General features: G+C 40.8%; 1 protein-coding gene across 2 annotated transcripts in view; it reads left to right on the plus strand.

The window, feature by feature from the left end:
* Positions 1-765: 765 nt before the first annotated feature.
* The window catches only part of plxdc2b (plexin domain containing 2b), a 95,450-nt gene continuing 82,840 nt past the window's right edge, over positions 766-13,375 (plus strand). The window contains exon 1 of one of the 2 annotated variants that reach the window (XM_032551153.1): positions 766-1,379. In XM_032551153.1, the coding sequence (XP_032407044.1) occupies positions 1,292-1,379 (88 nt within the window). In that variant the 5' untranslated portion in view covers positions 766-1,291. The remainder of the gene's footprint in view (positions 1,380-13,375) is intronic. The other variant, XM_032551154.1, reaches the window with a different exon arrangement.

Raw genomic sequence — 13,375 nt, forward strand, 5'->3', positions numbered from 1 at the left:
TTCTCTTGCTTTGTTGTCACACTTAAATGACCCAGAACAGCCAACTAACCAGCATGACATACAATTAAAATGTGGCAATTGAATAACATATGAGAAACAAAGTTACCTATATCTAGCAGCAAGGAAAAGTTTAAAAATTCTTTTAAGAAAATAAAAGAAACTGAATTCAATTTTAAGGCATTTCAAATAGGGTGGAGCAGTAACCCATCAGACTACCACCTCTGTGTTTAGCTGTTGGGATTCTTATACTAATATATTTTATCCGTTTTATCCGAGATGTAATAGATATTTCAGTTTTCACTTTTGTCTTGACAATCTACAGCATATTTTCCAAAAGCACAGAGTATCAAGAATATATTTTATTTCTGTGTTGCAAGATTGCATTAAACCTCACCTTAGAGAGGAAAACCCTTTTGTGGAGGTAAAAATGGGAGATATTTTTACATTTGATAAACGTGTGTATCAAATGTACATAAGTTTATCAACACGATTTATGTCACCGTTTCCCCCAATTGTGTTTCACCCAGGAAACAGAAATTTCAAGCAGGTCTTTTAATGAGGAGTTTGCAAAATCTTTTGCACCTGAAGAGGGCGCTCTAACTAACCTGTCATTGTGCAAAAGGTGAAAGATGACAAGACCTTTCATAGTAAAAAGAAACACCAAAATTAGAACAAGAACCATGAAAATAAGTATTCCTTCTTTATTGGCACGCACTCATAGTAAAACTCTTTAAACAGGTGTAGCCTATTAAAGAAGAATCTGCCTCCAACCATTCTAAATTTGTTTGGGAAAATTAAACGTCCTGGGGAAAAAAAAAAGCAGACGCTTGTCTAATTTTTGCGGGTTCGAAGGTGGATGAAAGCCATTGGTTCTGGGGAGCTGATGACGGTGAGAGCGCTCCGTGTTCTCCAGGAGCGCCTTCTTCAGCTTCTTTCTGCACCCAGCAGCTGGGACCACAGCACCATGTGGAGCTGAGCTGTATCTTTCCCTCTCTTTTTTACGCTTTAAACTCTCTTGTTTCCCCAGATATCATCAGCTCTGGTTCATTTCAGAGCGCGTCCCAGTAGCGCGCAGAGCGGCGCACATTTGGAGACAAGGAAAAAAAAACAAACAAACAAAAAAACAATCAGTGCTCAGTGCAGCGCAGGCAGGTCTTTGCTCTTTTAAAAAGCAGCAGGGACGGCTGGCTGCTGGAGAGTTGGCGCTGTCGGTGCAGGAGCGAAGACGGACTGCGCTGGTGGGGGGAAAGCAAGAATTAAACACAGCGGAATAAAGAGGGAGAACTTGGATATGGCTGCTGTGAAGACGTTCAACCTTCTCGCTGGAGTTGTTTCATTGTTGCTCTGTGTGTGGAATATCCGAGCGGACATCGGAGACGGTAAGAACCCTCAGCCTTTACTCGGACCTGCGTGTTAGGACCAGAGCTTGTCCGTAACGAAAATACAACAAAGCTGGTGGAGAGTGGATGTGTTGCAGCAGAGACCCTCTTGTTTGTCAGACTATAACAACATGTGTGCAGGAAAAATTCTCTCAGGGTGTTGCTTTATTTTTAGGACTCATTAGATTATTAAACTTAAAAAAAAAAGCTTTCATGACCCAACTTTCAGCACTTTAAAAAAAAAAATCATGCAAATTTTATAACCACTGAGAATATAATTTAATTTACTCATGCACAACATTTAGTCGGATTGGATGAGATAGACTGTATGTTTTGTTTAGGGGTATGGGCGGTTGCACTGGACGGCATTAGAAATGGGATGGCTCAGATTTTCTATTGTATTTATGGATGTGTGGGGCATGCAGTGAATTTTTCTCACCCCAAAATGTTGATTTCCTGCATTTTGATTTATTAAAGGGTCTGCAGAAGGTGGTCCTGCAGTAGCAGTTATTTAATAAGTGCTACTGAATCCTATACTGCCATTACTGACAGCTCCTTGATACATTTCTTACCTCTTTGTCTTCCAACACATTGTTGCTGTATCTGCAGCTAACTTACAAAGTTTGCAAACGTTGCTGCCATAGAATCTTTCACAAAATCGTACCTTGTTTGTGAATATTTGGTTGTACCAAATTTCCCAGTAAGATGTGGTTAAAAGCAGTGACAAGTTAGCTAGTGTTTTACCCTTTCTGTGGGGCTACATAAATGTTGTCCCAATATCGAATCAGCAGATTAAACAAAACACATAATGCTTGTTTTCTAGATGTTTTATCCTGCATCTACAGGTACTAAAGTGATTTAATGATTAAACAGGTTTGACAGTTTTCTGGTCTGGGTGTGGCTGCTTAAACTGAACCACAAGATGCTATGAATCACTGTTAACTCATGATTTAATAAGAGATGCAATTACTTTTTCAACTGAATTCCAGGTAGGAATTCAGTTACCTTTTAACAAAGGTAACTGAATAAATTACGTCACCTGTCAAATGTATTCAAGTTCATTTTTGTTTGGTATTATTTTTGTTATTTTTTTACGTATAATCTCAAATATCACCACACCAGTAATCTGTAAGGAGCGAATGTCTAAAGTGCTGTAGAAAAAGCATCGCCTATTTGCAACTTTTCACACATCAGGGGGAAAAAACTGCACAGTTCCTTTTCCTCCACAGTGGAGCTACAAGTCCACTGTGAAGAATGGAGGCCGACGACACCAACAGTTCCCCTGAAACCTCAGATCTTAACGATGTGATAAGTTTTGCGATTCAGCTCACACTCACGAGCTCTTGTTTTTTACTCCCGATAGCGGTCAGGGAAATTCTCTTCCGCTGACAGTGACTGCAGATTAAACTCACATGTGTGTGATGGCATGCCTCAGGGATGTGTAGGAATGTTTTGCAGACCCTCATACACATGCATTTTTGCAGACAGTTGCAGATTATAGATAGGTTTGGGAAACTATAAGTGGAGGAAATCTCAGCCGCATCAACATGTACAAAAATAAAACCCTCTCCTGGGCAAGCTGGACAAATTTGTATGTAGGACAGTATTTTTAGACGAGGTGCTCCCCTGCTTGTTGGATGACCTTAACGCCTGTGCAGCTGGAACCAGGAGCCCCCTGTCCTTGCTTAGATTGGTGCTCATTAATAGAGCACAAAATGACGTTTCCAAAATCAGCCGCTCCACAGGGAGGATTTAATGCACCATTCACTCCCAGAAAGCGTTCAGTCCCTTGGAAAAGTATCACAGTAGCTCCAGCAGAGCCTAAGATGTGAGGAGTGGCTGAAGAATTCATTTCCCCTCCTTGCATTTATTAGTCAGATGAAGTAGAGAACATCTGGGTAAAATTACACAACATCCTGTGAGCTTAGTGTATCTTTTTTTCTTTCAGGTTCCATGCCATACTCAGAGGTGGCACTCTCAGAAAATTGGGGCTGACTTTTTGGGTCAATTTGTGCTCTGTTGCTTTCCCTTGAGGGGGGGGTAGAGATGTACCACTACAGTCTGGAGTGTGTCTGTCCATGCGATGAGAGTGGAGAAAGCTTAGGAGAGAGAGGCTTGGATCATTTAACTACGTGGTTTGATGTTAAAAGCTCTGTGTTTGGAGGCTGCTAATGTGCGAAGACTGCGGCTGCATGTGGAATTTCCTTTCCTCGTATGCTGGCGGAGGTTGAAAGAGGTTGTAGGCTGGTCTCAGACTGCAGCAGCGTGGACGTCTCCAGCTCAGACGCCCTGTTCTTCATCCATCATGCTGCCAGGAGCTCCCGCTGCAGTCATGCACACGCTCAGGCGCATGGATGGTGTGTGCTACAGCCAAATGTAGCTCTATAATGAGGACTCTAATGAATTGCTTGACATTAGCTCACCGGCTCCTGTTGTGTGGGCTGCTATGATGTTTTCACAAAAAAAATATATAATGTAATTGTTGCTGATTAAAACAGAAAAACAAAAAATGCAAAAGCTACGTGTATTCACATCTATTGGCTTACAAGTTTTATGGCAACAATTCAAGCCTGGAGTCTTCTTGGTTATGTCTCTACAAGCTTGGCACACCTATTCTGTTTTCTCCTATTCTTCTCTTCAGATTTTCTCACGCTCAGTCAAGTTTGACGGGTGAACAGCCGTTTTTGGACATTTTAGAGATTTAAATTTGAACTAAATCCAGGCTCTGACTGGGCCCCTTAAGGATATTCAGAGATTGTTCCTGAAGCCTCTCCCTCTCTAAAAGATATGTCTTTACTGGACAAATAGGACTGATTTAAAGGCAGTAATAAATAATTGTTTTCAATTTACATGAATTAATCATATAGTCAGAATTCGACCCTATTTAATGCTGTAAAATTCAATTCAGTAATAATAAAATACAGTCAAAATTTGTTGATCATAAGATTCTAACTGGCTTAACGCATCTTAACTGAAAAAGCCTTGGGGGTTGCATTAAATCAGTGACGTCCATGCAAATAACCATCAAATGCAGAACAGATAGCAGGGTTATGATTCATTCAACAGAGTTTTAATCAACCAGAAATGCAAGCTTTTAGAACTGGAGTTGTTTTAAAATTACACAAACCTGACTTTCTGTGTTTTTACAAACGGTATGACCCGTGTTTCACCTGCGTTGCCTTCAAAGAGCTGGATGTTGCTGTCAGTGTGCTGCCGCCTCTCACCGAGGCTGATGCTGTCCCGTCTCACACAGGCTGTATCTACCTCAACACACAGCTCACTTTCTCTTCTAACGAACAGCTGAAGCTTTATATGAAAAAGTAGCTTACACAACCACCATGAAAGCTTCCTCTTAAAACCTTCCAAATGTATTCACACCCTTGGACTTTTTCACATTTTGTCATGTTACAACCGCAAACTTAATGTGGTTTATTGGGATTTTATACAACTGGCCAGGGGACTGTAACCTGCAACACCACAGCCGTTCTGTTCAGATTCTTAATCATTCCACATGGCATAGATCACAAACATTTAATGAAGAACAAACCATAGCAGCTTTCATGACAACTATGATAAAAAAAATTTATGTAAAGGAATCCCATCAGCCAATTCAAAAATAGCTGCAAGTCTTTACCAGCTTTGGACATCTAAAGACTCATTTCTTTTCCCCTCATTCTTTATTGTAAAATAGCCCACGCTCAGTCACATTGGATGGAAAATGTCTGAACATCAATATTCAGGCCTTGGTGCTTATTCTCACCTGGATTTATATCTGGACTTTGACCAGGCTATTCAAATGCTCGGGTGTACTTTGATCTAAACCATTCCCCTGGAGCTCTGACTGCATATTTAGAGTTCTTATGCTGCTGGAATGTGAATCTACATTGAGCTTTTACAACCTCTATTATAAAGCAGAATCCCCACAACATGATGCTTCTGCCATCATGTGTCACATTTCGTTTTCCCACCAAACGTAGAGGAACAAGTTCTGTATGAAGGTCAAAACGTTTAACTTAATGTAATCTTCGTTCCTGATCTGTTCCGCAAAATACATAGAAGGATGAAATGTGAAAACTTCAGGCAGTTTGAAGAGTTTAAGGGATGTCAGCTTCATCTCAACCACCGTTTTTGAGCTGGTTGTCAGCCCCCTTGGAATTTCCCCACCTCATTCCTCTCCCTGTGTCTGCTATTTTTCTGACATTGCACATTTTGGAGCAGCAGACTGAGTTAGCTTTCTTATTGACTCTCTATATGACCTGCTGAATGGAGCTGCCATGACTGAATGAAGGGGGTTGGGGTGTCTTTAAGAGGGTGAGAGACAAGGAGGGGCAGCAACAGCGGCAAGGCTTATTGTGCCGCCCTGTGTGCGGCGGCAGCGGGCCGTGCCGTATCATCCTCCCCCCGATCCTCTCTCAGCAGCATGAAACAGCAGCACCAGGTTCCTGCATTCGTCACGCTATGGCCCTTGTCGCTCATCTCCCCGCCCCTCTCGGTTCGCGAAAAAGCTCAGCCCGACTGCTTTAGAGAGCTGAAGCACCACATTGGGTTCAATAGGCTGAGAGACAAAGAGCCAAGAGGCCACTAGTTAATGATGCCCGACGTATTTAAGCCCTTCTTTAGGGTTTTTCTCATAGGGGTTTCTTCAGTCTAAAAGCTGATGCAAAGCTCTGCCTGGGTTACAACTTCTTAGAGGCGCTGGTCATCACTCTGGCATCTTTTCCTTTTGTGAGATTTGTTTGGCAAAACCAAAACCCATGAGTTATGTTCAGCATCAGTGGAGAACCTTTGAAAAGTGACGGGAAAGAGGCCGGTGATGGTTAAAGTAGCACGGATGCTGAAGTTAGTGGCCCAGTAAATAGCTGACAGGCATTTTTCCACTCATAATAAACATCCTGCTTTGACTCAGATGATTGTAAAGCTGTCAGCAGGCCACAGTCAGGCTGTTATCTGCTCTTCTTGGTGAAGCTGCCATATGAAGAATATTAGATTATCAGCCAAGAAGTGGAAATGTTTTTTTTAGAGGAGGAAATGGATTTAAACTTGTGGAGGGGTAAAGTTTAATGGAATAACGATGCAAGAGATAAGGCGGGTAACAAATATTTTTCCTTCTTGTATGACTTTCTCAGTGGAGAATTCAATTACAATGTAGTAGCAATAGAATACTAAGTGCCTTGCAAAAGTAATAAGACCCTTTAAACTTACTGTATTTACCTGTTGACTCATTAAAATCACAAATGTCAGTGTATGTTTTGAAGATTTTATGAGATAAGTTCTACTTCCTATAAGTCTGTCTGTGTGTCTTAGTGGAAGGAATATTATCCATCCATCCATCCATCCATCCATCCATCCATCCATCCATCCATCCATCCATCCATCCATCCATCCATCCATCCATCCATCCATCCATCCATCCATCCATCCATCCATCCATCCATCCATCCATCCATCCATCCATCCATTTTCTGTACACCCTTGTCACTTAGAGGGGTCTGGAGAGGTGCTGGTGCCTTTCTCCAGCTAATGTTCCGGGCGAGAGGTGGGGTACACGCTGGACAGGTCACCAGTCTGTCGCAGAGAATATTATACATGTCTTTTCAAATTATTTTCGAGTTGGATTCTCATCCAAGCATTCATCCATCATCTTCCACTTATCTCAGAGCAACATCTCCAGGAGGGAACCCCATAAATTGTTGTATTGTGAAAAATTTGAACAGGTTCTAGGTAAAGCACCACTTTTACAAGACACTGGATACATTAGTTATTCATTGATTAACAATATCATTATACTGTCTTTGTAGTTGGACGGTTTTCTTCTTGAAAGCTGCAGTGTGAACCATTTTCACTCTGTTTTTACTTTCTGTCATCTTGTTAGTATTTGGAAAAGGAAATTAGGGTTGTTTTACAGTCCACAGGAGAGAGAAACAAGAGGCCATATTTGTCAGTTGAGTTATAGGCCAGGTATTTGCTGCTCAGTTAATAAATAATTACATTTTGGGGTCAAGCTGTAATGAACAGTGTTGTTCACTAGTTTTCTAATAATCTAGAAGCAGTAGCATGCAAATGGAAACACCTCCTGCCTGTGTAATTGTGGAGCTTTATAATTACAGGCCAATTAATCAGTGTGTGTCTGATTTGTTTGTCACTTGTGGGCTGAGTGGTTCCCTGGCTCAGCTGTTTTAGTTTAATCACACTGAACTTCAATGCTAAGGCCGGCAAAAGGGGTTGTTGTATGTAGTTGTACAAATTTGGATTTGTTGCAGAGATACACTGATTAAGCTTGTGGTCAATTTACAATTCAGATGTTTGCCATTTCAAACTTCTAAAGAAAGATAAAAAACAAACTTTGTTTTTGACATAGTTGCAAATATTTATTTTTCCCACATTTAACGCATTTCTTCAGTAAAAGTCTCTACAAGATTGGATTTTTTGGGGTGTTCTTCTAATGAAGTTAGTCTAGTTTAACTAAATGCCATTCTTATTGTCTTATTCGTTCCTCTTTTGAGCTCTTTCTGAGTCAGGTGGCAAAAACCTTTGGACCTTTGAGTTAAGGTTTAACATTTCTTATGGATTTAGTTGATTTTATGCTCATGTAACATCTCCTATATGATACAATTGACTATACTGGTCTGTAATATCTGTTTGGACCTGACACACATTAGCTAGTAGATGATATTTAAAAAAAAAGACTGTTTTTTTTCATGCTGCTTCCTGTTGGGCTGCTGTTATGGATCCCTGTTCACTAAGAAATCTTGGAAAACCAATGACATGAAGCAATGATGGAGATATTAATGCCTTATAAATAGCAGGACTGTATGCAAATGTTCTGTTATATGACTGAGGTCTTAAGTATATAGCTATCCTTAGTAAAAACAGTTTTAAAACCTTTAAAATGGGAAACTGTCTTTTAATTTCCTTTTAATTGTGCAACAACCATGGTTGCTCTGCAGATCAGCTATACTGTTCCCACCCTCGATGCTTTTCTTTTTGCCCCTGCACCAAAGTGCAGTGAAACTCCCAAATATCCGATGCGCACGGTTAAGTTTAAAGCCTAAGATCCTGAAGTGTAAACATGCATTATTATCAAGAGGGCAGTTGAGCGCAGTGTTACAGGCTGTCTGGGCATGTTGAAGAAAGATAAGGTGTTTCTGTGGCAGAGGAGCCATCCAGCCCACCCTGCAGGAGGCTTCGTGTCCTGGGAGCAGCAGCAGTGAATTGCCTTTGTCCCGCCAAAAGCAAGTCGCTCTGGATTGACGGCATACTTTCACATGCCTCACACTGTTCCCACACTTGGTCTCTGTGTTTGCCTGTTTGTGATGAGTAGATTTCACTCTTCGTTTCTGACGTTGACAAGAGCCAGGGCAGGAGTTGAAGGAAGTCTGGATTATAATTTGGTGCGAAAACATCACATTTATAATCTTCCAAGTGCAGATTTCTCAGACCAATGAAAATATTTTTGACTCTCACGCAGGCTGAGTGAGAGAAAAACTTCAAATAACCCAATAATGGTTCTGATCAGCCTAAATTGATACATATATTATAAAATACACACAGTATTCAGGATCTTCACTGGCTGTCTGATCATATAACGCTACATTTATCTTGTGCAATTCAACTTAAAGTTAATAGTTGTATAAGTTTTCCCACCTTTAACCTTATACCTTGTGGAAGTACATTTTGATTTCATTTCAGCATTCAGTCTTCCTTGACAGAAGTCCATCAGCATCCTACATTGTGACTTGACAGTTTTTACCATTTCTGCTTACAAATGACTCACTGTGATGAAAATAAATCTCTTTTCATCCTTAGCCTTCTAGCAGACCTCTTCACCAGCAGACGCTTTCTGCTGATCAGCGTTTTTGTTATGTTTATTCATGCTATTTTGATGATCTGTCATTGATGATGAGTTCTAAGTCATTGCAGTCTCCTTGTTCTTATCATAATCTTTAGTTCTCTTCTCAGATTTCCTATTGAGTTCAAGTGAGGACTATGGACTAGTGCAAATTGTTAATAGTGCAGCCAGTAAGAAGAAAGATCTTAGTCTTTAAACCTAAATATGCCTGGGGTTCTCCAATTGTTTGTGTTATGATCTTTCTCATTGTTTCTCATTTCTCAATAATTTAAAAAAATCTATCCATACACAGTGGTGTCCATTATTACTTCTGTAAACAGTGCGCTGCTGAGTAACGTCAACGTTCTTCTTCTATGCACGCTGGTCGCTTTGGGGTCGTAAACCTGTCACACGGATTTCTGATTGTGATAGCATCATTCAGTAGTATGAGCAGCCATCTACAATAAATTGGATTTTAGCAAAAAAAATGAGATTGAACATCAAGACCTGGTGTAACCTAACCTATGTGTGCTCATGTACTGCTTTGCTTCTCTTCTGTTCAGTCACTGTGATTGTGTAAAGTGGAATACTTTCATTTTAACTTTTACCTGTAATAATATATGAACGCCTGTTGGAAACTCTTGAGTTTTCTGAATAAGCTATCAGTGTTCAATGTTTGAGAGAGGTGGCTGTTGGCTAATATGTAATGGTGACAGATTTATTGTTATTTGCTGATAGATGTTCTTGCATTTGATGGGAAAAAAAGGCTTTTTTTCCTGTCTTGACAATCATGTTTAACCCTTTTTAAAACTGATTTATTAGCCTGCTAATCATGTTATATACATGTTCAGTCCAAAGGCCATCAATTGCAGCTTTATTTGCAACTGGTTGCTCGGCCTCTGAAAGAAAGCTCCCCTTTCAGTGATTAGCTTGTTAATGTTGTTCACAGTTTTCAGACAATGTTAGTTGAGCTGTGCCAGGCTCCTCTAGGCAGACATTGATGTGTTTTTCACTGCTGTAGGTCCAACATTGCTGCCTTTGTTGCTCTGCCCGGAAAGTGTCCCGGCGTCTTCTGTCCACAGCTCTCTCATTTCCTCCCAAACTCATCCTGACAAAACAACATGCATGCCCCAAATCGACCACTTTCAGAGACCCAAACTCTGCGATCTGCAACTGATTGGGGCCAGAGCAGATTTTTGGCGAAATGAAAGGCATAGAGCCACTGGGGTTTTTCTCCGTATGGATCCCCTCCAGGGGGTCTTTTTTTGTGGGCTCTAGTGTCCCTTATATCACAGTAGGCTGACAGGAAACTGGGAAGGAGAGGGGGGAAGACATGCGGCAAATGTCGTCGGGTCCGGGAGTCGAACTCGCGACGGCCGCGTCGAGGACTCAAGGCCTCCAAATACGGGTCGCGCTAACCCCTACGCCACCACGGCACGCCCCGTTGTTTTCTTTTTGCCACCTTGCACCCACAGACGGAGAAAATCTTTAGGATGTGACAACTACTGTCATGTGCTTTTCTGGTAAACACAGTCCTCTTTGTACTTGGAGGCTTGCTTTGGTATAAAGAATGGAAATGTAACAATTTTTGAAACACAAAACGGAAAGAAAAAACCTCCTGGCGGAGATTTATTGGCTTTGCTGTAACATCCTGCACAACTGGGCATGATTTGTTACTGTGCTGGCTGGACAAAGAATAATCATCATTGTTCTTTTTGTTGCTAATTTCCTGCTCAAATTAGTCACAAGGATTTTCTGGAGATTTAACAGTTCTACCACATCTGCAAAGCTGGTCATCACATCACCCTTCAGAAATCAGGGCTGCCAGGAATGGGAGGATAAAGAGCTTTTCTGGAAAAAAAAAAAACAGCCGAGGTTTCTGGAAGGGGGCTTAGAGGCGATGTTTAGAGCAACGCACTTTTGGATGAGCTTGTCCCAGCTGTTCTCCCAACTTTGCTCTGCATTCATGGTGAAACTGTAAACAGGAGGCCACTGGGCTGGCATAGCGCAGTGGGGTCGGTTGCACCGCATTTCTGTATTTTCATCATTCTTGCACCATGTATTTATGGCAGGTGGAAAACAACCCCAAACTATGAGTTTTGCGCATTGTCTGTTCAAGACACTCATTGAAGTCAAACTCCCTGGGCTTCAGGCTTCCTGTGTGCCGATCTTTACGGACATCTTTGAAACCAAATTCTTCCTAATTAGATGGTCGATATAGTTACATTTCAGGTCAATTATGTAAAATTGTAAAGAAAATTAGTTTGTACAGTCTTGTAAATTTTAAATTCGTCAAAGTATTCATACTGCTGGATCTAACGTTCTCATATGTTTAGCCCCATCCATGCTCCCAACTCTGTCCAGCTTTTCTGTCCCTGCTGAGGAAAGGCAGGCCCACAGTATTATGCTTCCACCACTGTGTTTATCTGTCGGAATGATATTTTAGTATTTCATCAACCACATATTGCATTTAGAGCTCAATACTTTTTTCCCCGTGGTTTTCTTGTTGACACTCTTCAATGAGTGCTTGAGTGAACAAATTCTTCCACCTAAGCTGTAGATCTGTGCTGCTCCTTCAGAGTTACCTATTGACTCTTTCTCTGATTACTAGCCCTCCTTCTGCAACAAATTGGTTTCCATGGATTTTATTAGCGGTCTCAGAGAAAAGAGGGCTCAATACAGCGGCATGCCCCTATTTTATTTATGTGAAATATATTTTTCCCTCAACTGTTCTACTTTATGGCATAATATAAAAACAATAATACACATATTCTTGGTAAAAACTAGTTTTATAAACCAAAAATTCAACTGAGAAACGGAAAACAGGTAAAAGTCTTCCACTGATTCTTTTACGTTTCTGTTGCTTTGCCCGTGTTTTCTTGCAGAGAGTCATTCCCTGAGCTCAGCACAGAGAAGGGAACAAAAGCTCGCTTTGAGCCTCTGCGGTGATAAATTGCAAGGTGTACAAACCGCCTTTGTGTGCCTGCAGTGTAAAAGGAAAACACCAGGTAGCAGATCTCCTTTTCTGCCCAGGTAACAAGAAACTGGGGTCTTAATTGTGTTGTCTGACACAGTCCTAAGAAATCTCGCATCGTCATATCAACAGAAGCATGGGGTGGGGTGTATGCATGCATTTTAGGATTCAGAAGACAACAACAGATCTTTTTAAAAAATCACTCTGGTTGTTTGAGTGTCGAACTAAGTCTATGAACGTTTTGTTCTGAATGCTTTAGTAGATAACCGTTTTTATTGTGGTTATTGAGGGGGGTTGAATATGTTTTGCATTTTTCTTTCCAACCCTCTTCTCTCACACAGAAATGACAGTTTGGGTGCAGCATGAGAAAGTGGGAGGGCAGCGCTCAATAGTTTCCTTCCCTTTTCTCTCGTTTCTGAGCATGTCATGTTTGCTCAATGAGTGTCACTGAAAATGAATGCTTTTGTGATCTGGGCCAATTCTGCTGAAGTACTTTGTCATCTCTCCGGGACTCCCTGAGCTTGAGCAGAAAGTGAAAAACAATGTTTGTTATGGAGTGAGAGGACGTATCATGTAGCTGTAATTGACTCCCAGTGAAATACTTTTGTCTGCTTTCCCCAAGAACCTCTCGGTTATATGGCAAGGAAATTGGAGTGAGTGGTTTAAAACAGAATGTAGAACCCATATTGGTACTCTACAGCAATATTGGTGCCACCTGAATAAGAGCTTTGATGTTAATGAAACCAGAAACTGTTAAATAAAAGAAAAAAATACCTCCAGGGTAAATAAAGTGCAAAAACCCTGAGAGGCTAAAAACAATATTGGATAAAAAGCATGAACACGAAACAAAGGTCTGCAGCACTGAAGGTCATTACACAAATAAAAGTATGGAGTTTGATTTCGGTGTTTTCCAGGAAGTGTGGAAAAGGAAGATAATAGTAAAATAAATATTTTAATTTCCTGACTTACTCATTTGATTGTCTTAATGTTGTAAGCTCCTGTAGTTTTTTCTGTCATTCTTGTCTTTTCTTCCTCATATTTTTTGTTCATCCTCCCTTCTTATTTCTGTTCATTCCTTTTTTCCTCTTTGTGTTCTACTTGTATTCTTTCTGCAGTATTTCCTTTCTACCTTTCTTGTTTCCCGCTAATTTTCTTCCTTTCTTTTTTTCCTGTTGTCCTTTCTACCTTCCTTTG

The sequence above is a fragment of the Xiphophorus hellerii genome, chromosome 21, assembly GCF_003331165.1.
Source record: "Xiphophorus hellerii strain 12219 chromosome 21, Xiphophorus_hellerii-4.1, whole genome shotgun sequence".
NCBI lineage: Eukaryota > Metazoa > Chordata > Actinopteri > Cyprinodontiformes > Poeciliidae > Xiphophorus > Xiphophorus hellerii.